This window comes from Oncorhynchus kisutch, linkage group LG17 (genome assembly GCF_002021735.2).
Source record: "Oncorhynchus kisutch isolate 150728-3 linkage group LG17, Okis_V2, whole genome shotgun sequence".
Lineage (NCBI taxonomy): Eukaryota > Metazoa > Chordata > Actinopteri > Salmoniformes > Salmonidae > Oncorhynchus > Oncorhynchus kisutch.
Window position 1 is genome coordinate 48,767,611 of NC_034190.2, and position 25,196 is coordinate 48,792,806.

At 42.7% G+C, this 25,196-nt stretch overlaps 1 protein-coding gene across 5 annotated transcripts in view; it reads right to left on the reverse strand.

Annotated features, from left to right (window-relative positions):
• The window catches only part of LOC109907787 (bromodomain adjacent to zinc finger domain protein 2A-like), a 38,123-nt gene extending 15,970 nt beyond the window's left edge, over positions 1-22,153 (reverse strand). For 2 of the 5 annotated variants that reach the window (XM_031793966.1, XM_020505998.2), the window contains exons 1-10: positions 20,831-20,977; positions 19,854-19,983; positions 18,644-19,537; positions 6,248-8,416; positions 5,098-5,349; positions 4,567-4,968; positions 2,346-2,406; positions 2,033-2,141; positions 1,646-1,747; positions 7-232 (exon numbers count right to left, since the gene is read on the reverse strand). In XM_031793966.1, coding sequence (XP_031649826.1) covers positions 7-232; positions 1,646-1,747; positions 2,033-2,141; positions 2,346-2,406; positions 4,567-4,968; positions 5,098-5,349; positions 6,248-8,416; positions 18,644-19,537; positions 19,854-19,983; positions 20,831-20,833 — 4,348 coding nt within the window. In that variant the 5' untranslated portion in view covers positions 20,834-20,977. Of the gene's footprint in view, positions 1-6; positions 233-1,645; positions 1,748-2,032; positions 2,142-2,345; positions 2,407-4,566; positions 4,969-5,097; positions 5,350-6,247; positions 8,417-18,643; positions 19,538-19,853; positions 19,984-20,830; positions 20,978-21,930 lie in introns of those variants that run through there. The other 3 variants (XM_020505997.2, XM_020505996.2, XM_020505995.2) reach the window with 3 other exon arrangements.
• Between the last annotated feature and the right edge of the window lie 3,043 nt (positions 22,154-25,196).

Sequence of the window (25,196 nt, forward strand, 5' to 3'; positions counted from 1 at the left end):
ACTCACCCTTGGCCTCCAGCCTCTCCAGCATTCTGGCGTCAACCTTGCTAAGCAGGTCCACCATCTTTGGTTTGGGCGGCCTGCCGGGCTTTCGGACTAGCCCACCCTTGGTGCGCCGAGCTCGGGGGCGGGGCTTCTCTTTATCAGGGTTCGGAGGTCGGCCGCGTCGGCCCGTGATGGCCATGATCATGGAAGGCACCTCCTCATTGGCCAAGAGGCACCATTTCACTCCCTGGAGGAGATCATATGAAAAGATTTATGGGAAATGTGTCTTCTTTATGATATTACACCACAGCCCTATTCACATGGGACTTGTACAACTAGATAAAGTTGGCTATGTATACTAATTGTATTTTTATTTTTTATTGACAGTTATGCCTGGAGTTTTTTTTCATCTAAGCGTGAAGATATTTCATCAAGTCTGATATCTCGAGACTGGTTCACAAGTTTCTAAACCATCTTCGGTAGAGTGTCGCCATAATATTTGAATTGCGGAAGTGTGATCATAATCATTAGGATATTTCAGCGATCCGAGGTAGATGACGTCCTAAATGCCCCCCCCCCCTGCCTTCAGATGTCAGCTAAACAGCGCACTTGATACGTGTTTTTAGGCTATGGATGAGAAAGTGAACTGTCATTTCCAAACGTTGGAGGTGACTTGTATGCTGCTTTGCGATTTATTAACCGCACAGGTTGCATTAAATAGGCACAATATCTTTTAATGATGCATTTGGCGATGTTCAATTCAATCGCAAAAAGCTGATAAACAAAAGTTGGAGTTGTTACTCCCCTGCCATGTAAAAATGACTGACATGGCAGATTCGGACTTAACTTTTTATGGCTGCAGGGGCAGTATTGAGTAGCTTGGATGAAAAGGTGCCCATTGTAAAAGGCCAGCTCCTCAGTCTCAGTTGCTAATATATGCATATTATTATTAGTATTGGATAGAAAACACTCTAAAGTTTCCAAAACTGTCAAAATATTGTCTGTGAGTATAACAGAACTGCTATTGCAGGAGAAACCCTGAGGAAAATCAAAACAGGAAGTGGCTTCTATTTTGAAAACTCCATGTTCCATAGCCTCCCTTTGCTGGATTTAAAGGGATATGAACTAGATTCCTTTTCCTATCGCTTCCTCAAGGTGTCAACAGTCTTCAGATATAGTTACAGGCTTTTATTTTGAAAAATGAGCCAGAACGATAACATCGCGTCAAGTGGTCACATGAGTTTTGCTCGCGCAACAGTCTGGATAGGTATCACTTTTCCCTCTCCTACTGTGAAAGACATTTGCGGTTGATATATTATCGATTATATATTTTAAAAACAACCTGAGGATTGATTATAAAAAACATTTAACATGTTTCTGTGGACATTATGGAAACTATTTTTTTACCTTTATTTTACTAGGCAAGTCAGTTAAGAACAAATTCTTATTTACAAAAAGCCAGGAACAGTGGGTTAACTGCCTGTTCAGGGGCAGAACGACAGATTTGTACCTTGTCAGCTCGGGGGTTTGAACTTGCAACCTTCCGGTTACTATTCCAACGCTCTAACCCCTAGGCTATGCTGCCGCCCCTGCATTGAGTTATTACTACAGCTATTTATGATGACAGATCTGTCAGCACAGACAACAGATCCAAACACACCTCAGCGGAGTCCATCTCCTCGTAGAAATCTCCTACGGGCATGCGGGGGCTGAAGCTGAAGTGTTCCCTGGTCACAGCAGTGTCCTTGTGCCTGTTCAGGTACTGAGGGAGAACAGGACCATTTTTCAGTGACAGAGCCGGGGAACATGGGAGAAAGCCAGGTCATAGGTCACCAAGTCACATGTTATCCACGCACCGTATGAGCAACTGACGGTTTAATGAAATAAGATCAAATGCAACTGCTGTTTGTATACTAAAAACATGTCCTCTTATAATTTCTGTGTGACGTGGTAAATGCCCTGCAGGAAAGATATCCCACTGTATCAAGAGATATTTGTAGCTGCTAAACTTCTGTGACAATTTTTTTAAACTCTAACTGCCAGTTACCTTGATGACTTCTGGAAACTGCTTAATCCTTCTCCCACAGGGGCTGTAGTACCAGGTCTCCCCCTTCAGCCGGTCCTCAGTCTTCCTGACTCGGACTTCCCTCCTCCAGCTAAAGCACCGATCAATAAAAAGTCACGTTAAGAGCCACATTCTCAACTCACAGTAGAAGGATCATAGTATCCCTGCAGTCGGATGAAACCGAGGAGTATTGTATTTATGGGTGAACACTAACCTGCACTTTCCACACATTTGAAATATTTGGCACAGAGACACACTAATTAGGGGAGCTTTTCACAAGGATATGTATCATTACCCATGGAGCAGAGGGAAGTGGACCTGCTCCTCTGTTGCTATCCTCCTCCTGGGGGTGTCACCTGTACAAGGAACAAAGAGAGGAGAATTAGATTTGTACAGAATTACTCTCATCCATCAACATCGGTTTAGAGCATGGTTCCCCCAAGTTTTCAGAGCCCCCAGAAAATGTATTAATAAAAATGTAATATATATACATACACACACACACACACACACACACACACACACACACACACACACACACACACACACACACACACACACACACACCAAGTGAGCAAGCAACACCTGTCACACCAAGTGAGTTTCATTTTGGAAATCTGTTCCAAAAAAGTATTCCCATGCATAATAGGGAGATACTGTATATGTGGTCACATACAAATCAAATCAAAATGTTTTGTCACATGCTTCGTAAACAGTTGTAGGCTGAGAATGAAATGCTTACTTTACAGGTCCTTCACAACAATGCAGAGAGAAAAACCTAAGCACGGTATGATTTTTTTTTCTTTTTCTCGAATATCTGTTTGGGCTTCTTGTGTTCAATTTTGCAGTCTACAAATGATTTGTAATTATGTTCCAGCCACATGACGATCTGAAAAAAAATTGTCCTGCAGATGAATCTAGTTGATTATCCCTGGTTTTGAGTTTATAATCATTGGGTCATAACTACACTGAACAAAAAATATAAATGCAACAATTTAAAATATTTGACTGAGTTACAATTCACATAAGGAAATTGGTCAATTTAAATGAATTCATTAGGCCCTAATCTATGGATTTGACATGATTGGGAATACAGATATGCATCGGTTGGTTACAGATACCTTTTAAAAAAAGGTAACGGCGTGGATCAGAAAACCAATATCTGGCATGTGACCACCATTTGCCTAATGTAGCATGACATCTCCTTTGCATAGAGTAGATCAGGCTGTTGATTGTAGCCTGTGGAAGGTTGTCCCACTCCTCTTCAATGGTTGTGCGAAGTTACTGGATCTTGGCGGGAACTGGAACATGCTGTCATACACGTCGGTCCAGAGCATCCCAAACATGCTCAATGGGTGACATGTCTGGTAAGTATGTAGGCCATGTCAAAACTGGGCCATTTTCAGTTTCCAGGAATTGTGTACAGATCCTTGCGATATGAGGCTGCACATTATCATGCTGAAACATGAGGGGATGGCGGCGGATGAATGGCCCGACAATGGGCCTCAGGATCTCGTCAAGATATCTCTGTGCATTCAATCCTATTGCGTTCGTTGTCCATAGCTTAGGCCTGCCCATACTGTAACCCCATCACCACCATGGGGCACTCTATTCACAACGTTGAAATCAGCAAATAGCTCACCCACACATACGCCGTTTGTCTAGTACAGTTGAACCAGTGATTCATCTGTGAAGAGCACACTTCTCCAGCGTGCCAGCGGCCATCAAAGGTGAGCATTTGCCCACTGAAGTCGGTTACGACGCCAAACTGCAGTCAGGTCTAGACCCTGGTGAGGACGACAAGCATGCAGATGAGCTTACCTGAGACGGTCTCAGACAGATTGGGCAGAAGTTCTTTGGTTGTGCAAACCCACAGTTTCATCAGCGGTCTGGGTGGCTGGTCTCAGAAGATCCCGCAGGTGAAGAAGCCGGATATTGGGGTCAAGGGTTGGTATGGTTAGACGTGGCCTGCAGTTGTTAGGCGAGTTGGACGTACTGTCAAATTCTCTAAAACGATGTTGGAGGCGGCTTGTGGTAGAGAAATTAACATTAAATTCTCTGGCAACAGCTCTGGGACATTGCAGTCAGCAAGTCAATTGCACACTCCCTCAACTTGAGACATCTGTGGCATTGTGTTGTGAGAAAACTGCACATTTTAGAGTAGCCATATTGCCCCCCAGCACAAGGTGCACCTGTGTAATGTGCACCTGTGTCATGCTGTTTAATCAGCTTCTTAATATGCCACACCTGTCAGGTGGATGGATTATCTTGGCAAATGAGAAATGCTTACTGACAGGGTTGTAGCATTTGTGCACAACATTTTAGAGAAATAAGCTTTTTGTGCATATGAAACATTTATATGGGATATTTTATTTCAGCTCATGAAACATGGGACCAACACTTTACATGTTGCGTTTATATTTTTGTTCAGTATAGATCTAGAGAAACAAGAACAAAAAAATATATACAATCATTTCTATAATTTCCAGAATCAAAATAGTTAGTGTGTTCATTACCAGCAGTGGAACTGTCATCTCCGTCATTGTCGTTATTGCCATCATTGGGTTTAGTGTTAACATCAATTTTCGCTATTTTGGGTGGCATCGGTTCCAGATTCTTGACCCTAACCTTCTTGGGTTTGATGGCCGGCGGGGTCTCGCCACTGGTCAGACATGGTTCATTGATGGTAGTGACTGGTCCATTTTGACCAGAAAGTAAGCCTTCAGCAGAACGTTCAGCCTCTACTGTGACTGCTACTGATTCTGTCTTCTTTCTCTTTCTTGGTGGTCCCTTCTCCTTTTTCTCTACGACCTCTCCTTTCTCAAGCTTCTTCTTCTTCTTCCTCTCCACCTTTATCTTATCCACCTTTGGAGTTTTAACAGCGGACCTCCGCTGTGCTTGCCCGGGGACCTGAGGAACTGGAGAGAATGATAACAGAAAGTCAGAAATCCTTGCTTGGCTATTGTACACAACTTTGTTTGCTCAAAATGAACTGGAGTTGCACAGAAATATCATAAAGGAAAAAAGGGACAAAGAAGTTGGTTTACCAGGAGTGGAGGCTGCTGGAGTGCGTGGCTTCCTGGGTTTCCTTGGTGTCTTTTGGCTGGTGGTGGGTACGGCTGGGGCGGCTAATGGCAGGAGTGGGGCTGCAACCAGGTTCCCCACCAGGGCACTGAGCGCCGCTGTGTGCTTGCCTTTGTCCATAACAGGGGGAGCCATGATACTAACGGCATTGGCCTTGGTGGTGCCAGCACAGTCAGGTATATCCTGGCCCTCCGACTCACATTCCCCTTCAAACCCTGTCAAGAGGGCATAAGATTAAGGGTTAATGGTTAACAACCTCAAATTAACTGACAGTCACTGTATGTTGACAAAATAAGTGCTCCCATAGCTGGCTGTGATAAATAAGAGTTGATAATTAATCAACTCTAATTTCCAAGTCCCAACCAACAACTGTTCAACCATCTACCCACACACTATCTTACATAAAGATGTTACACAGGACTGAAAAAATATTTACGTTGTAATTTTAGAAAATGACCGTAACATACTGTATCTGCAGTAATAGTGTAATGATAGTGTTTCACAGTGATTTTGCATCCTGATTTCTCCTGCTGGAGAAGCATCTGTTGTCAAAATGGGAAAGCTGTTCTGACTTTGTGGCTGTATCTAGTGGAAATCGCTGTCATTTCCTGGTTGCAAGAATTCTACACTCAATTTCAGTTGAAGTGAGAAAACAAGCACTTGGTTTAGGGAATCAATGTACCATCTAAATCACTGTGAAATTATATTGTCAATAACAAAGCATATGATTTGTACAGCTGTTTGAAGCTGGTGGACCAAAACCGAAAGTAAAAGGCTCCAACACAAGCATTTTTCACACATGTTCAAAACATCTAGAAGTGACTATGTTGGGATTCACAATACATTTCAGATCATTTGGGAAATTATTTTTTTTAAATCTAATTTTAAATAAAAAATTAAAATTAAAAAAAAAAAATTATTTTTTTAAATCGGTCCCATAATTCAGATTTGTGCCACAAATGCCAAAACGTTTGGATTGCTTTCATACCTTGTCCATAGACAGCTTACAGAGTAAGGAAACCAATGTGTCATTTTGTAATTTGGGTGAAATAACCCTTTAAGCTAATTAAATACAAACACAGGTTGTCATATCAACTATGGCAAGGATCTTACCTTTGTAGGCTGGGGGTGGTTTGGCAGGGCCATTTGAGCTTGACTGGGAGACGTCATTCTGGGAGGATTCAACACAGGAGTCCTCCATCTGAGAGGTGTTGTTCAGAGAGGAATCCAGCATGGACACCCCGGTGCTCAGGCAGCTGTCAATGGTCTCCTCTGCCTGGGAAGAGTCCTCTGTTTGGGTATCATCCAGCGTCAAGTCCCTGGAATCCTCCACAGAGGAGAAGCTGCTATCTATATCATGTGATATTTCATCCTCACGAGAGGGGTGATCTATGCGAGAGCTGTCATCCAATTGAGAGGTGACATCCAATCGAGAGCAGTCTTCATCCATGCGAGAGCTATCATCAAACCGAGAGGTTTCACCATCTACACGGAAGCTGTCATCCAATCGAGACGTGTCATCCATTTGAGAGTTAGCGCCAAGTCTAGAAGTGTCACCAAACTGAGATGTGTCGTTGAGTGACGAGTCGTTACAGGCGTCATCCTCTTCAGTAAAGCTGGTTTTCTCCATCCTGGTGCTGTCGAGGCACGTGGACACCTGCGACGACTCGTCCGCAGACTCCTCAAACGCTGACTCGTCCGTCTCACAGGTGTCATCCAGACCTCTTCTCTCCAGGGGAGAGTATGAGTGTCTCAGGGGGGCGGTGTCCATTCTCTCCGCACACATTTTGTCGCCAAAGGAGTTCTCTTGGTCCTTGGGAGGCGGAGGAGCCCCAGGAATATTTGTGAGGGGTTTGTGTGAGTGTTTTTCAGATTGACGAGTAAGAGACTTGGTGGCATCCATCTTTGATGGTGTTCTAACTGGGTCGACTTTAGGCTGTGGAGAACTCGCCTCTAGTTTTCCAGGTGGTTCTACAGAGGGTTCCTTCTTGTTGCCCATGGCCTTCTTATTCCCCATATCTTGCTCCTTTGGCTCAGCGGAAAACATGCATTTGGGGGCTTGTGGAGGAGCAGGAATGGATAGGGAAGGCGCAGAGACAGCAGGAGGGGTTGAGGGGACCATATGAAGAGCAGTCATCACTGCACGAGGCACAAACACCAAGGCAGGAGGCTCAGACATTGAAGAAACTCCGGGGGCTTGAGCTTTAGGGCCTTGATCTGTTAAAGGAGGCATAGATACCTCCTTTGGAGACGAGGATACTGCAGACGCAGACTCTGTGGAGGGAGAAGAAACTGCTGGGGGAGGAGTAGACACAGATCGAGGAGGTGAGGACACTGATATAGAAGGTGCACTGACTGCCCAAGGAGGACTGGGCACTGCTGAGGAATTTTTCCTTCCTGCCACCAAGGTAGTAGACACCACTGGGGGGGGGGCAGAAACCCTTGAGGGAGGTGCAACTGCAGATATTGATGGAGTCCAAAACTTTTCTCGAGGAGCTCCAGATAAAGCTGTGGGAGAGGAAGTCAATGGCGGTGGTCTGGATCCTTGAACCATCTGCTGAAGTGCAGAGATGGGCGCAGGCATGGAGCGCGAGGGAGCACCCACCATAGTAGGAGTAGAGACCATCGCAGGAGGGGCAGATGTCATGGGAGCAGTCTGATGTGCCACAGACACTGGGGGAGGAGCACTGACTGGATGGGGAGCAGACACAGCTGGAGGTATAGAGGATTTGTCCAGGAGAAGAGGTGGTGCAGGTGGCTTGGGAAGAGTTACAGACACTGACAAGGGTGGAGATGCCACTGATGGAGGTGTGGACAAAGACACTGGAGAAGGTCTTGTGCTCATCAGAGGAGGCGAAGACAGCCCGGGAGGAGGTCCAAGCACAGGGAGAGAAGGAGAAGAGGACATGGGAGCCGCTGAGTTTCCGGGAGGCGCAGGACTAACAGAGAAGGATGAAACGACAGGAGGTCCTAATGTACCCATTGGAGGAGTAGACATTGCAGGAGGTGCAGAGAGCCTAGAATGGGTGGAAGACGCAGACACAGCCGGAGGATGGGACGACATCGAGTGTGGAGGCGCAGACTCCCTCGCTGAGGTTGCCATTTCATGATGCTGGGCCATCGGCTGCTCAGAGCGCTGGCAGTAGTCAATGGTAGGCCCCATTGGGGGTCCAGGGGGCTTGGGATGGTAGCTGTCGCTTTTAGGCAGCAGCTGGGTGACAGACGCCCTCTCCATCCCATTATAGCCTTTATCCACATCCTTAAACACTTCACTCATCCGCCCTAAGGAACAGGAACACAAACAGTGAGACCATTAGAAACGACAGAAAGACAACACAGCAGCCACAAGGTAACTCTAAGAGGGAATCTGGAGAGCAGATGGCGCTTTTAAAAAACACCTTGGGGACAATCTGCTGCATGCCAGCGTGCCACCTCAGTAAGACAGCAAAGGCGGTAATATAAATAAATAGTGGTTGTATCATTGCAAGGGGCAAGGAGTTTTTTTATTATGCATTGTGGTGCACATTAGATTTGAGGTATGCCACACCCTACGGGTGGCAGTGGAGAATAAGGATGTGTAGGTGAGATATACAATTTTGGATGACAGTACATTTGACACTCTTCTCCTCCGCTCCTTGCTGCATGTGCTGCCATAGAAATAAAATGAATAGAACAGGTGTCACCCACTCAAGTTAACGATGGCATAATAGGTGGAAGTCGGAAGTTTACATACACCATAGCCAAATACTCAAACATAACGATGATCATTATGGCCAAAGAGTTCTATTTTTGTTTCATCGGACCAGAGGACATTTCTCTTCGTCCCCATGTGCAGTTGCAAACCGTAGTCTTGCTTTTTTTTAATGGCGGTTTTGGAGCAGTGGCTTCTTCCATGCTGAGCGGCCAAAGGTAGGCCTTGAAATACATCCACAAGTATACCTCAAATTGACTCAAATGATGTCAATTAGCCTATCAGAAGATTCTACAGCCATGACATGATTTTCTGGAATTTTCCAAGCTGTTTAAAGGCACAGTCAACTTAGTGTATGTAAACTTCTGACCCACTGGATTTGTGATACAGTGAATTTTAAGTGAAATAATCGGTTTATAGATAATTGTTGGGAAAATTACTTATGGTATACACAAAGTAGATGTCCTAACCAACTTGCCAAAACTATAGCTTAACAAGACATTTGTGGCGGTTGTAAAACGAGTTTTAATGACTCCAACCTAAGTTGATGTAAACTTCTGACTTCAACTGTAGATGTTTTTTTTTGCATTGGATATATTTACCATATTATACAGAGACAGAAACATAAACCCTTTACCTTATCATAAGTAGACATAATTGCAAATGATTAAATCCTTCCGTACAGAAAAAAAAACTGTTTAGTTACGAATTGAACTTTAAATGAATTGACTCTTCACATGGGATGATTTCACTGAACAACACAAGGGAATATTGAATGATCTCCAATGATCCATCACATCTCCCAAAAACATTTAACATACATCTGTAAAATGATAGTCTGGAAACTAAAGCTTTGGTTGTGTTCCTCTCAGGCTTCCATGTCTTCTCCCTAGACCTCCTCTATGTCGGCGGCAGGTAGCCTAGTGGTTAGAGCGTTGGGCCAGTAACTGAAAGGTTGCTAGATCGAATCCCTGAGCTGACAAGGTAAAAATATGTTGTTCTGCCCCTGAACAAGGCAGTTAACCCACTGTTCCTAGGCTGTCATTCCTAGGCCGTCAATATCTTGGTTTCATTCGACCAGAGAATCTGGTTTCTAATGGTCTGAGTCCTTTAGATGCCTTTTTGCAAATTGCAAGTGGGCTTGCATGTGCTTTTAACGGAGGAGTGTCTTCCATTTGGCCACTACCATAAAGGCCTGATTGGAGTGATGCAGAGATGGTTGTCCTTCTCCAAGGTTTCCCCTCTCCACAGAGGAACTCTGGAGCTCTGTCAGAGTGAGCATCAGTGAGCATCAGGTTCTCCCTGACCAAGGCCGTTATCCCCCGATTGCTCAGTTTGGCCGGGCAGCCAGCTCTAGGAAGAATCTTGGTGGATCCAAACTACGTCCATTTAAAAGAATGCCCAAAGTAAACTGCCTGTTATTCGGGAGCAGAAGCTAGAATATGCATATAATTAGTAGATTTGGATAGAAAACACTCTAAAGTTTCCAAAACTGTTAAAATAATGTCCTGAGTATAACAGAACTCATATGGCAGGCGAAAACATGAGAAAAATCCAACCAGGAAGTGGGAAATCTGAGGTTTGTAGTTTTTCAAGTGATTGCCTATCCAATATTCATTGCACTTCCTAAGGCTTCCACTCGATGTCAACAGTCTTTAGAAAGTTGTTTCAGGCTTCTATTGTGAAAGGGGAGAGAATAAGAGCTGTTTCAACAATTGGTCAGGTTGAAAGCCTTTAGTTTAGTTTAGTCTCGCACGCGGCCATGAGCACGAGCTCCGTTCCCTTTCCAATGACAAAGGAATTGTCCGGTTGGAATATTATTTAAGAATTATGATAAAAAGATCCTAAAGATTGATTATATACATCGTTTGACATGTTTCTACGAACTGTAATGGATCTTTGACTTTTCATCTGGACTTAAATGCCCATGGTTTGTGCATTTGGATTAGTGAACTAAACGCGCGAACAAATGGAGGTATTTGGACATAAATTATGGACTTTATTGAACAAATCTAACATTTATTGTGGAACTGGGATTCCTGGGAGTGCATTCTGATGAAGATCATCAAAGGTAAGTGAATATTTATAACGCTATTTCTGACTTTTGTTGGCTCCACAACATGGCGGGTATCTGTATGGCTTGTTTTGGTGGTTGAGCGCTGTTCTCAGATTATCGCATGGTGTGCTTTCGGCATTAAGCTTTTTTGAAAACAACGGTTGCATTAAGGAGTAGTTTATCTCTAAGGAAAAATGAAACGGTTTCCAAAGTGTTAATACATACAGTCAGGAAGAACTATTGGATATCAGAGCGACGTCAACTTACCAGCACTACGACCAGGAATACGACTTTCCCGAAGCGGATCTTTTGTCTGAACCACCCAGGGCATTTCAACTGATTCCAGAGGCTGACCCAAAACAATGTCGCCACAGAAGAGGAAGACTGAGCGGTCTTCTGGTCAGACTTTGGCGGCCGCACACCACCCACCGCTTCCGATTATATTACTCGCTAATGTCCAGTCTCTAGATTACAAGGTAGACAAAATTAGGACAGGGGTTGCTTTCCAGAGCAACATCAGCGATTGTAACATAATCTGATTCACAGAAACATGGCTCTCTCGGGATATGCTTTTGGAGTTGATACAGTCATCGTGTCATGCCAACAGAAATAAACATGTCTCTGGGAAGAAGAAGGGCGGGGGTGTATGTTTCATGATTAACGACTCATGGTGCAATTCTAATAGCATACAGGAACTCAAGTCCCTTGGTTCACCTGACCTAGAATTCCTCACAATGAAATGCCGACCGCATTATCTCCCAAGAGAATTCTTGTTGGTTATTGTCATAGCCGTGTATATCCCCCCTCAAGCCGATACCACGACAGCCCTTAGGGAACTTCACATCTCCACTTCGCCGATCCTCAACACTGGGGCCCCACAAGGGTGCGTGCTCAGCCCCCTCCTGTACTCCCTGTCGACCCATGACTGCGTGGCCATGCACACCTCCAACTCAATCATCAAGTTTGCAGATGTCACAACAGTAGTGGGCTTGATTACAAACAATGACCAGACAGCCATATAGGGAGGAGGTGAGAGCACCTCGGAGTGTGGTGTCACGAAAACAACCTCTCACTCGACATCAACAAAACAAAAGGAGATGATTGTGGACTTCAGGAAACAGCAGAGGGAGCACCCCCCTATCCACATCGATGGGACAGTAGTGGAGAGGGTAGTAAGTTAAGTTCCTCGGCGTACACATCACGGACAAACTGAATTGGTCCACCCACACAGACAGCGTCGTGAGGCTGAAGGAGGCTGAAGAAATCCGTCTCGTCACCAAAAGCACTCAACTTCTACAACCGTAAGGCTCTCCAGAGGGTAGTGAGGTCTGCACAACGCATCACCGGGGGCAAACTACCTGCCCTCCAGGACACCTACACCACCCGATGTCACAGGAAGGTCATAAAGATCATCAAGGACAACAACCACCCGAGCCACTGCCTGTTCACCCCGCTATCATCCAGAAGGTGAGGGCAGTACAGGGGTTTCAAAGAAGGGACCGAGAGACTGAAAAACAGCTTCTATCTCAAGGCCATCAGACTGTTAAACAGCCACCACTAACATGGAATGGCTGCTGCCAAAACACTGACTCAACTCCAGCCACTTTAATAATGGGAATTGATGGAAAATATCACTAGCCACTTTAAACAATGCTACTTATGTTTACATACCCTACATTACTCATCTCATATGTATATTTATATACTGTACTCTATATCATCTACTGCATCTTTATGTAATACATGTATCACTAGCCACTTTAAACTATGCCACTTTGTTTACATACCCTACATTACTCATCTCATATGTATATACTGTACTAGATACCATCTACTGCATCTTGCCTATGCCGTTCTGTACCATCACTCATTCAGATATCTTTATGTACATATTATTCATCCCTTTACACTTGTGTGTATACGATTGTAGTTGTGAAATTGTTAGGTTAGATTACTCGTTGTTTATTACTGCATTGTCGGAACTAGAAGCACAAGCATTTTGATACACTCGCATTAACATCTGCTAACCATGTGTATGTGACAAATACATTTGATTTGATTTTGAGGGTGGTGCGGTCTGCACAACGCATCACCGGGGTCAAACTACCTGCATTCCAGTACACCTAAGCCACCGATGTCACAGGAAGGCCAAAAAGATCATCAAGGACAACAACCACCCGAGCCTCTGCCTGTTCACCCCACTACCATCCAGAAGGCGAGGTCAGTACAGGTGCATCAAAGCTGTGACCGAGTCTCAAGGCCATCAGGCTGTTAAATATCCATCACTAACACAGAGAGGCTGATGCCCACAAACTTGAGTTCCTTGGCCACTTTAATGGATCACTAGTCACTTTAATAATGTTTATACTGTATTTTATACCATCTATTGAGTCTTGCCTATGCCACTCTGTCATTGCTCATCCATACATTTATATTTTCTTATTCCAGTCCTTTACGTAGATGTGTGTATTAGGTAGTTGTTGTGTAATTGTTAGATTACTTGTTAGATATTTCTGCACTGTCGGAACTAGAAGCACAAGCATTTCGCTACACTCGCAACAACATCTACTAACCATGTGTATGTGAACAATAACATTTGATTTGATTTTGTGTGCCTTTCCAAATCATGCCCAATCAATTGAATTTACCACAGGTGGACTCCAATCAAGTTGTAGAAACATATCAAGGATGATCAATGGAAACAGGATGCACCCGAGTTCAATTTTGAGCAAACGGTCTAAATACTAATGTAAATAAGGTATTTCTGTAATCAACAATTACTTGTTTTCGCTTTGTCATTAAGGGGTATTGTGTGTAGATTGATGGGGGTATTTGATCCATTTCAGAATAAGTAACTAAAGTTACTTTGAAAAAGTATTTCACTAAAATGCTGTGAAAAAAAAGTCCATATTTAAATCTAAAATGTCACAAAAATTGCAAGAACAAATCAATATGGGGGTCATATGTTAAGAATAGAGGTCGACAGATTAATCGGAATGGCAGATTAATTAGGGCCGATTTCAAGTTTTCATAACAATCGGTCATCTGCATTTTTGGACACCGATCATGGCCGATTACATTGCACTACACGAGGAGACTGCATGGCAGGCTGACTACCTGTTATGCGAGTGCAGCAAGGAGCCAAGGTAAGGTGCTAGCTAGCATTAAACGTATCTTATAAAAAACAATCAATCTTAACATAATCACTAGTTAACTACACATGGTGGATGATATTACTAGTTTACCTAGCATGTCCTGCGTTGCATATAAATCGATGCAGTGCCTTTAATTTATCATTGAATCATATCCGACTTCGCCAAAAGGGTGATCTAACAAGCGCATTCGCGAAAAAAGCACTGTCGTTGCACCAATGTGTACCTAACCCTAAACATCAACTCCTTTCTTAAAATCAATACACAAGTATATGTTTTTAAACCTGCATGTTTATTTAATATTGCCTGCTAACATGAATTTCTTTTAACTAGGGAAATTGTCACTTCCCTTGCGTTCTGTGCAACAGGGTCAGGGTATATGCAGCAGTTTGGGCCACCTGGCTCGTTGAGAACTGTGTGAAGACTATTTCTATCCTAACAAGACAACCAACTTCACCAAACAGGGGATGATTTAACAAAAGGTCATTTGCGAATAAAGCACAATCGATGCACGAATGTACCTAACCATAAAAATCAATGCCTTTCTTAAAATCAATACACAGAAGTATATTTTTTTAAACCTGCATATTTAGTTAATATGGTCGAATCCGGAAACTATCATCTCAAACAAAACGTTTATTCTTTCAGTGAAATACGGAACCGTTACGTATTTTATCTCAATATTCCTGTTACATTGTACAACCTTCAATGTTATGTCATAATTATGTACAATTCAGGCAAATTAGTTCGCAACGAGCCAGGCGGCCCAAACTGTTGCATATACCCTGACTCTGCGTGCAATGAACGCAAGAGAAGTGACACAATTTCCCTAGTTTAATATTGCCTGCTAACCTGGATTTATTTTAATTACATAAGGCTCTTATTTCTGTTTGTTATTATGTTATAATTAAGTCTATGATTTGATATTTGATAGAGCAGTCTGACTGAGCGATGGTAGGCACCAGCAGGCTCTTATCGGCAGACTAAACAGCCTTGGTTTCTCAAATGACTGCCTCGCCTGGTTCACCAAATACTTCTCTGACAGAGTTCAGTGTGTCAAATCGGAGGGCCTGTTGTCCGGACCTCTGGCAGTCTCTATGGGGGTGCCACAGGGTTCAATTCTGGGGCCGACTCTTTTGTCTGTATACATCAATGATGTCACTCTTGCTGCTGGCGATTCTCTGATCCACCTCCACGCAGACGATACCATTCTGTATACTTCTGGCCCTTCTTTGGACACTTAACTAAACTCCAGACAAGCTTCAACGCCATACAATTCTCCTTCCGTGGCCTCCAACTGCTCTTAAATTCATGTAAAACTAAATGCATGCTCTTCAACAGATCGCTACAAGCACCTACCCGCCCGTCCAGCATCATTACTCTGGACGGTTCCGACTTAGAATATCTGGAAAACTTCCAGACTCACATTAAGCATCTCCAATGCAAAATTAAATCTAGAATCGACTTCCTATTTTGCAACAAAGCATCCTTCACTCATGCTGCCAAACATACTAGAGGTCGACCAATTATGATTTTTCAACGCCGATACAGATTTTTGGAGGACCAAAAAAAGCTGATACCGATTAGACGGCCGATTTTTATTTATATATATATATATATATATATATATAAAAATCGTCCGTCTAATCGGTATCAGCTTTTTTATATATATATATATATATATATATTTGTAATAATGACAATTACAACAACACTGAATGAACACTTTAATTTTAACTTAATATAATACATCAATCAAATCAATTTAGTCTCAAATAAATAATGAAACATGTTCAATTTGGTTTAAATAATGCAAAAACACAGTGTAAAAGAGCAGAATGTGCAATATGTGCCATGTAAAAAAAGCTAACGTTTAAGTTCCTTGCTCGGAACATGAGAACATATGAAAGATGGTGGTTCCTTTTAACACAGAGTCCTCAATATTGCCAGTTTTAGGTTGTAGTTATTATAGGACTATTTCTCTCTATACCATTTGTATTTCATATACCTTTGACTATTGAATGTTCTTATAGGCACTACAGTATTGCCAGCGTAGTCTCGGGAGTTGATAGGCTTGAAGTCATAAACAGCACTTTGCTTCAAGCATTGCAATTAGCTGCTGGCAAACGCAGGAAAGTGCTGTTTGAATGAATGCTTACGAGTCTGCTGCTGCCTACCACCGCTCAGTCAGACTGCTCTATCAAATATCATATCATAGACTTAAGAATATAATAAACAAACAGAAATACAAGCCACTGGTCATTAATATGGTCAGATCTGGAAACTATCATTTCGAAAACAAAATGTTTTGTTCTTTCAGTGAAATACAGAATCGTTCCGTATTTTATCCAACGGGTGGCAACCCTAAGTCTAAATATTGCTGTTACATTGCACAATCTTCCATGTTATGTCATAATTATGTAAAATTCTGGCAAATTAATTAAGGTCTTTGTTAGGAAGAAATGGCCTTTACATAGTTCGCAACGAGCCAGGCGGCCCAAACTGCTGCATATACCCGGACTCTGCACGCAAGAGAAGTGAAAATTTCCTTAGTTAATATTGCCTGCTAACATGAATTTCTTGCAGGTTAAAAAATATATACTTGTGTATTGATTTTATGAAATGCATTGATGTTTATGGTTAGGTACATTGGTGCTACGACTGTGCTTATTCCACGAATGCACTTTTGTTAAATCAGCAGCCGTTTGGCGAAGTAGGCTGTGTAGGTATCCAAAAATGCTGATTACTGATTGTTATGAAAACTTGAAATCGACCCCAATTAATAGGCCATGCCGATTCATCTGTCAACCTCTAAAACATATCTTTGTAAAACTGACTATCCTCCTGACTATCATCCGATCCGTGACTTTGGCGATGTCATTTACAAAATAGCCTCCAATACTCTACTCAGCAAATTGGAGGCAGTCTATCACAGTGCCATCCGTTTTGTCACCAAAGCCCCATATACTACCCACCATTGCAACCTGTATGTTCGTTGGCTGGCCCTCGCTTCATATTCGTCACCAAACCCACTGGCTCCAGGTCATCTATGAGTCTTTGCTAGGTAAAGCCCCACCTTATCTCAGCTCACTGGTCACCATAGGAGTATCCACCCGTAGCACGCGCTCCAGCAGGTATATTTCACTGGTCACCCCCCAAAGCCAATTCCTCCTTTGGTCGCATTTCCTTCCAGTTCTCTGCTGCCAATGACTGGAACGAATTGCAAAAATCACTGAAGCTGGAGACTCATATCTCCCTCACTAACTTTAAGCACCAGCTGTCAGAGCAGCTCACAGATCACTGCACATAGCTCATCTGTAAATAGCCCATCCAACTACCTCATCCCAACTGTTCTTTTTTTGCTCCTTTGCACCCCAGTATCTCTACTTGCACATTCATCTACTGCACATCTCTCACTCCAGTGTTAGTTGCAAAATTGTAATTATATTGCCACCATGGAAAATGTATTGCCTTACCTCCCTTATCTTACCTAATTTGCACACGCAGCATATAGACTTTCTATTGTGTCATTGACTGGATGTTTGTATATTCAAATGTGTAACTCTGTTGTTGTTTGTGTCGCACATCTTTGCTTTATCTTGGTCAGGTCGCAGTTGTAAACGAGAACTTGTTCTCAACTAGCCTACCTGGTTAAATAAAGGTGAAATAAACAAAAAATTAAATGCTGTGTAGGCTAGGTCTACTGTGCAGCCTGTTTGTTAATTTTTTTTTTGCATTTATTTAAGAGGATCAAAATGGAAATAAGTTTAACTTTGTGTAATCCCCAATAATTTTACATTATTATTTTAATTGAACCTTTATTTAACTAGGCAAGTCAGTTAAGAACAAATTCTTATTTACAATGACGGCCTACCCCCGGCCAAACCCTCCCCTAACCCGGACGACCCGTTGCCCCCCCTACGGGACTCCCGATCATGGCCGTTTGTGACACAGCCTGGGAACGAACCAGGGTAACCAGGGTATGAAGTGACGCCTCTAGCACTGTAATGCAGTGCCTTAGACCACCGTGTCACTCAGGAGGCCAATGTATTGTCTAATTGTGTTTTAAAAATTGTCAAATAAATAGAACATGTGTTTTCCGTGTGTTTTTTTCCTTCACAGACCATGAAATGATGATTGCTTCCGAGATATTTAGATGCATTATTAATTTTTGTGTATGGTTTCCTAGAAACAAGGAGCGGTTCAACTTACCCCACTCTCCTCTAAATGAAAATGTGCTTAGTTAACTTATGAAGTGGAAAAAGTAGACGCTTTGAGAAAACACTGAAATATATGTTGTTTTCATATCGGCAAAGGTTTTCAGTTCTGTCATGGAAACAGCGTTTTAATTAAATCTGCTTAGCAAATTAAATTACTGACAGCTGAGACACTGATTAGGCCTAATTGAATATAATTGAGTCATCGTTTGGAAAGAAAAATCGCTTTGAAATAGGTATTTCGAACTCCAGTGATATATGTTGCCGTTTCCACAGACACTGGCTCTAGTGACCATATGAAAATGAAACAGATACTTACTTCCGTAGTGCCATAAAAAAAAGGGACTAGGTTACTCTGAAAACTTGCCACCTGTGTAAATATTTAAATCTTACCTTGCATGACAGCAGGCATCCCCACAGTACCTCCAAGGGGACTCCTCTCCCTGGTCTGGCTCTGGGGCGATCCACTATCCGCCATTGTCGAGGGTGACATCATTGGGACAGAGGACACCCCCAGGGGGAGAGGGCTGCCAGTGCCTCCCCGGCCAATGTGGTGGTGCTGTGGGCTGCCCCGTGGAGGGGTGAAATTTTGGGAGGTAGGGGGCATCATCTGAGCCTGGGACTGAGATTGGGATGGTGGCTGGGGTTGTGGAGCGGGAAGAGGTGGGTGCTGGGGCTGGTAGTAGGGAATCCCATTGGGTACCATGCTGTAGTGCTGAGGTTGCTGCTGGTGTTGCTGCTGGTGGTGTGGGTGGTGGTGCGGGTGAAGGTGCTGCTGTGTCTGTTGGTGAGGGGATGACTGTGGAGGCTGCTGCTGGTGATGCTGTGAGGGCGCAATCCCAGGGTGCACCTGGCTCTGGTAGGACCCATACACACCTTGTGAGTTATACCCCATTGCCATGGCTGTGCTGCTCTGCTGTTGCCCCGGGTTACCCCTGTTCCAGTACTGGCCCCCTGTAAGAGTCACGTTTGGTGGGGCAGCCACGGGTGGCTGATGGGACCCAGGCATGCCCCCATTCAGTTGGTACTGTCCATGACCCTGGAAGTGGTGCTGGCTCTGTTGCTGCATCCCCCCAGGTGGAGGCTGCTTCTGGTGCATGCCATGCCCAGGAGACGAGCCCATGGCTGGGCTGTACTGTGGCTGTCCTCCCCACATGTAGTCGTAGCCCATGCTACTCTGGTGGTGGTTGCTCATGTGGGGGTATGAGGCTGTTGGAAGTTGGGAGCCAGGCACACTAGGCCCAATTACAGTAGTGACGCCATTCACATTCATTTCGCCATTCATATCTGCAAAGGTGGTCAGGGGTGAATCAGATTATTAATTGTTCAGTGTGTTCAAATCACACAGCATCCACAGGTCATGCATCCTGTAATCATAAAATGCCCAGTGAATTTAAGGTGAGGTTACATCAATTTGTTGTGGTATGATCAAGATATTGATTGCTTTTGCACTGAACACCTGGTCTAGAGTTACATACAATATTTTGCTGATTATAAGGGTCACGAGACTTGGGCAGAGAGAGATGAAATATAAATCAGTTAATGATATAGAAATAGTAAGGCAGAAAGTAACCACAGCAAATGTGGTTAGAGGGGTACTCACTCTTCCCCTGTGGAGGGAAACTCATGGAGGACCTGTTAGAATAGAGAGAATCCCCTGAGGAGAGTTTCAGTCCTGAGTTAGCAGACACGGAGGAGTGGCTGCCATAGTTGAAATGGTTGTTTGACTCCATCTGAGAAAGACAAGTAGCACAGACCACAAGTCATGAAGAGAAACAAAGAAACCAGAAAAAAATATTTTACCTTGCATATCAATATTTTTAATTTTTAAATCACACAGATTCCATGCAGCTGTCTCATAAATAGGCTATTCTTGCAAGCAGAATACACACGCAATGGATGGTTTTCATAAATAAAATGTGTGTAGTATAAAATGAATAAAAAATGGTATGTTATTTTAAAAACAAAGTAGCTAGCTAGATCCATACACTAATATTACTTGGTTAAAACTGCAGGCGTTGGCAAGCCTGAGATGGACTACTATGGATGACACGGTGTGGAATTAATTATCAAACATTGCCCTCCCATAGCTCCCTAAAAATGTCGCAGTTAGAGCAGCGAAGGGGATGCCCTGGCCAACAAAATAATGGACAATGAACGCCACGGATTGATCCACCGTAGCTAAAGCACAACGGACCCGTTTTGATAACGGGAAAACAACAATATTTTGGTCTGAGAAATATGTTTTTAAGATAACCACAAGTTGAAAAAAAGGTATGTCGTAGATTACAAGTACATATTGTATGAAACGTCAAACCATTCGTAAACCCAAATGTTTTAACTGCGTTTTTCAACATCCATCCCACGATAAACAGTAACATTAGCACGAAGAGCTAACTAACACTAGTAGCTAGCTGAAAACATTGGCGTTCTATACTACCGTAGCTCACTGCAACCAACATGCTTTGGCCATATCACAAATATGTGGGTAATGCAATAACCAAAACAGCAGTTAGTCATGTATTAGTTACTTTCGAATGACATAAAAAATGTAATTCGATTGTACATCATTCTGCTTACCATCTCACACTGGCTAGGCTAACTGCCACACGTGACCATGCGCTCGCGGATATCACCCCCTTGGATGGATCTGAATTTCTCTCATCCACAGATCAACTACCTACCTAGATTATCTGTGTAGCTAGCTAAGTGTTCGTCGACGTAATTCGAAATGTAGAAAAAAAAACATTTTGGTTTCTCACTATGGCTGTTAATTTTTTTTTAAACTATTGTTGTACATTTATTTCATGATAACATTAGCTACTTTGACGTGTCCAGTTGAAGTTGATTCATGTAAATGTTCGCTTAGCTAGGTCAATATAGCTAAACCATCTAGCTACAGTGGCTAACGTTATCCAGTTGCTTATCAAAACGGTCAACAACGAAAACAAAAAAGGGCTTAACAGGGCTTGTAATGTTAGTGAAATTCAATAACAAAATTGCTCGAGCAGTTGCATTAAGCACGTTTCGTTTTCGTATTGTCGATATATTGACTAGCTAACGTTTGTTCATGTGTGTACAACAGTATCTACATATTTTCAAATGAACTTTAATTCAAAACTCGCTAGTAGAGAAGTGGCTAAAGCTCATTAAATAACGTAATTTCCAACCAGCGAGATAGGCCTATCTGGTTAGCAACACCGGGCGCAGTTAACATCTGATTTCATGTCCTTCTCTGCAACAAAAACAATCCTCCAAGGATGCCGTGAGGTGAGATATAGCTAGCTAGTTACATTTAATGCAATCGGGTTTACATTCTAGAATTTGCTGGTTGTTTCAACAATCGACACCCTATAAGATACCGCTAAATGCAAGGTTATTTACAATAAATCAGCAACTGAAGTTATACCGTAGTGTAAAACTAGTTAGCTAATAACAGTCACAGCGGGTAGCTAGCTACATTAGCTAATAAAACTTATGGAGAATCGAAACATAGTAGGTCGTCTTGGAGTCTCATTCTTGTTTGCGTTACTGTACATTTTGGATGCTCTTTTGTTAGCAAGGTAATAAACTCATTGTTTTTGCTGTAACGTTAACGTTAGTTGCCTTAGAAATTGTGAGACAGCATTATCCTCACAAACAAAAGTTTTCGCCATAAAATGTAATTAAAACTGCCTAACCTTGTAATCCTTGGATTTCAAAGGCACCGGTGCCTTTGATCCTCCGATTGAACAAATATGGTTCGAGACGGTACAGGCGATGTAAATAATAAACAGGTTTTCGCTAACCTTTGGGTTTCAAATTAGCAAACATGGCTGGTGTTTGAGCGCAGCCATGATTACAGAAGAGAAAGAAATCGAGCCGCAAGAGGAAGTGAATGGAGGGTACACAGCCTGGTGAGCTCTGGGTCCTACCGCCGAACTATCATAAAATTACACTTGTCATCTGATGTACTTAGGCTACACACAAAAATGAAGGTATGGATCAATACAATGTAATTAAAAGTACGTATGAATTTGAGTATAAACACATGAGTATGGGAAACCGAGTTAGATAAGTATATTTGGTATAATACTAGACACAGAGTATATACATAACCTACTGGTACTGAAAATAGTTATCACAGTGTTATTTCAGATTACAAATGTATTTGGCCTGTCATCTCACACATTTCACTGTCATCAGGGACCATATTGAGCATTTTCCAAGCTAAAAGTGCATGACCTGAAATGTTCAGCTACATGCAAAACAAATTTCAGCAGCACTCAAATCATCTACATTTTAAGTTTTTGTCTACTCCTACAACTGGATTGAAGCTTCCTTTGCATGAAATTAAGGGGTGGACCACTGTGACATCTTCATTTTACCCTCATTCAGATCCATGTGGATTTTATGTTTTTATTGTCTAGTGCTCATCTGCTTCAAAATAAATTGTCCTCTGGGAGAAATAAAGTTGAAACTTGACTGTCTCGAGTATAGACATCATGAGATTAGTTTGTGCCATTTTTTTATAAAGATAGCCTACTACAAAGTAGGGATGTGGTCTCTCACACCATATGGTTCTTGTGTTGAAGGTCTGCAAATTCAGTGTAGTGCATATGTGTGCTGCTCTGCTACTTTTAATATACTTATACACTGCCACAATTTTAACCTATTCATTTCCTGTTACATTGTTATGAAGTCGAACATTTCATTGTAAATTATTCTGTTAAAGGATTACTTAGGGATTTTGGCAATGAAGCCCATTATCTACTTCACCAGGATCAGATGAACTCATGAATCATGAATAAAAAAAATGTATGTATCTTCGTGCAGTTTGAAGGAAGTTGCTAACGAGAGTTAGTGCAATTGCTAACTAGCATTAGCGCAATGCCCAGAGGTCTATGGTATCAGCTAGCATGCTAGTAGATGCCATAGACTTCAATGGTTGCACTAACGCTAGTTAGCATTGGCTCACGAAAGTACCTCTAACTTCCTTCATACTGGATGCAGAGACATAATGGTATCCATGAGTTCATCTGACTATTGGGAAGTAGATACAGGGCTTCATTGCCAAGATCCCGAAGCAAATCCCTTTTAATTAAATTCATGTTTTAATTTTGCAATATTGTGGTATAGGCTACTACATCTCCTATAATGAATTAGGCAAATTTCCAGAATGAGAACATAGATTATATTAAAGGAATGGAACAACCTACATTCTAGGCTTTCATGAATTTATTTTAGTGCAATAAAATGCACGGTAACATAACTGCGTGCAGGTGTTTCTATTTTGTTGAACCCTGCACCTGTCTAATTCTTGGAAGTGTGTTCTACAGTGGCCTACATTTGAACAGACACACACACTTTATCATTGTGCAAAACATCATTGAACTTTTATAAAGACTATCCAATCCTGCAGCAAAAACCTGCTCTGTAGGACACAAGTTACACCACATAATATACAGTGCATTTGGAAAGTATTCAGACCACTTGACATTTTCCACATTTTGTTACGTTACAGCCTTATTCTAAAATTGATTAAATAAAAATGTTCCTCATCAATCTACACACAATACCCCAAAATGACAAAGTGAAAACAAGTTTTTAGATTTTTTTTGCAAATGTATAAAAATAAAACAGAAATATATAAGTATTCAGACCCTTTGCTGTGAGACTCGAAATTGAGCTCAGGTCTATCCTATTTCCATTGATCATCCTTGATGTTTCTACGACTTGATTGGAGTCCATCTGTGGTAAATTCAATTGATTGAACATTATTTGGAAAGGCACACACCTGTCTATATAAGGTCCCACAGTTGACAGTACATTTTAGAGCAAACACCAAGCCATGAGGTAGAAGGAATTGTTCTTATAGCTCCGGGACAGGATTGTGTTGAGGCACAGATCTGGGGAAGGGTACCAAAACATTTCTGCAGCATCGAACGTCCTCAAGAACACATTGGCCTCCATCATTCTTAAATAGAAGAAGTTTGGAACCACCAAGACTCTTCCTAGAGCTAGCCACCTGGCCAAACTGTGCAATCGGGGGAGAAGGGCCTTGGTCAGGGAGGTCGCAAAGAACCCAATGGTCACTCTGACAGAGCTCCAGAGTTCCTCTATGGAGATGGGAGTACCTTCCAGAAGGACAACCATCTCTGCAGCACTCCGCCAATCAGGCCTGTACGGTAGAGTGGCCAGATGGAAGCCACTCCTCAGTAAAGGCACATGACAGCCCGCTTGTAATTTGCAAAAAGGGACCTGAAGGACTCTCAGACCATGTGAAACAAGATTCCCTGGTCGGATGAAACAAAGATATTGAACTCTTTGGCCTGAATGCCACGCGTTATGTCTGGAGGAAACCTGGCACATCCCTACGGTGAAGCATGGTGGTGGCAGTAGCATGCTGTGGGGATGTTTTCCAGTGGCAGGGACTGGGAGATTAATCAGGATCGAGGAAAAGATGAACGGTGCAAAGCACTAAGAGATCCTTGATGAAAACCTGCACCAGAGCGCTCAGGAACTCAGACTGGGGCGAAGGTTCAGCTTCCAACAGGACAATGATCCTAAGCACACAGACAATGCAGTAGTGGCTTCGGGGCAAGTCTGAATGTCCTTGAGTCGCCCAGCCAGAGCCTGGACTTGAACCCGATCTAACATCTCTGTAGAGACCTGAAAACAGCTGTGCAGCGACGCTCCTCATCCAACCTGACAGAGCTTGAGAGGATCTGCAGAGAAGAATGGGAGAAACTCCCCAAATACAGGTGTCCCAAGCTTGTAGTGTCATACCCAAGAAGACTCAAGGCTGTTATCGCTGCCAAATATGATTCAACAAAGTACTGAGTAAAGGGTCTGAAAACATGTGAAAATGTGATATTTCATTTTTAATACATTTGCAGAGATGTCAAATAACCTGTTTTGATTTTGTCATTGTGGGGTATTGTGTGTAGATTGAGGGATAATTTTT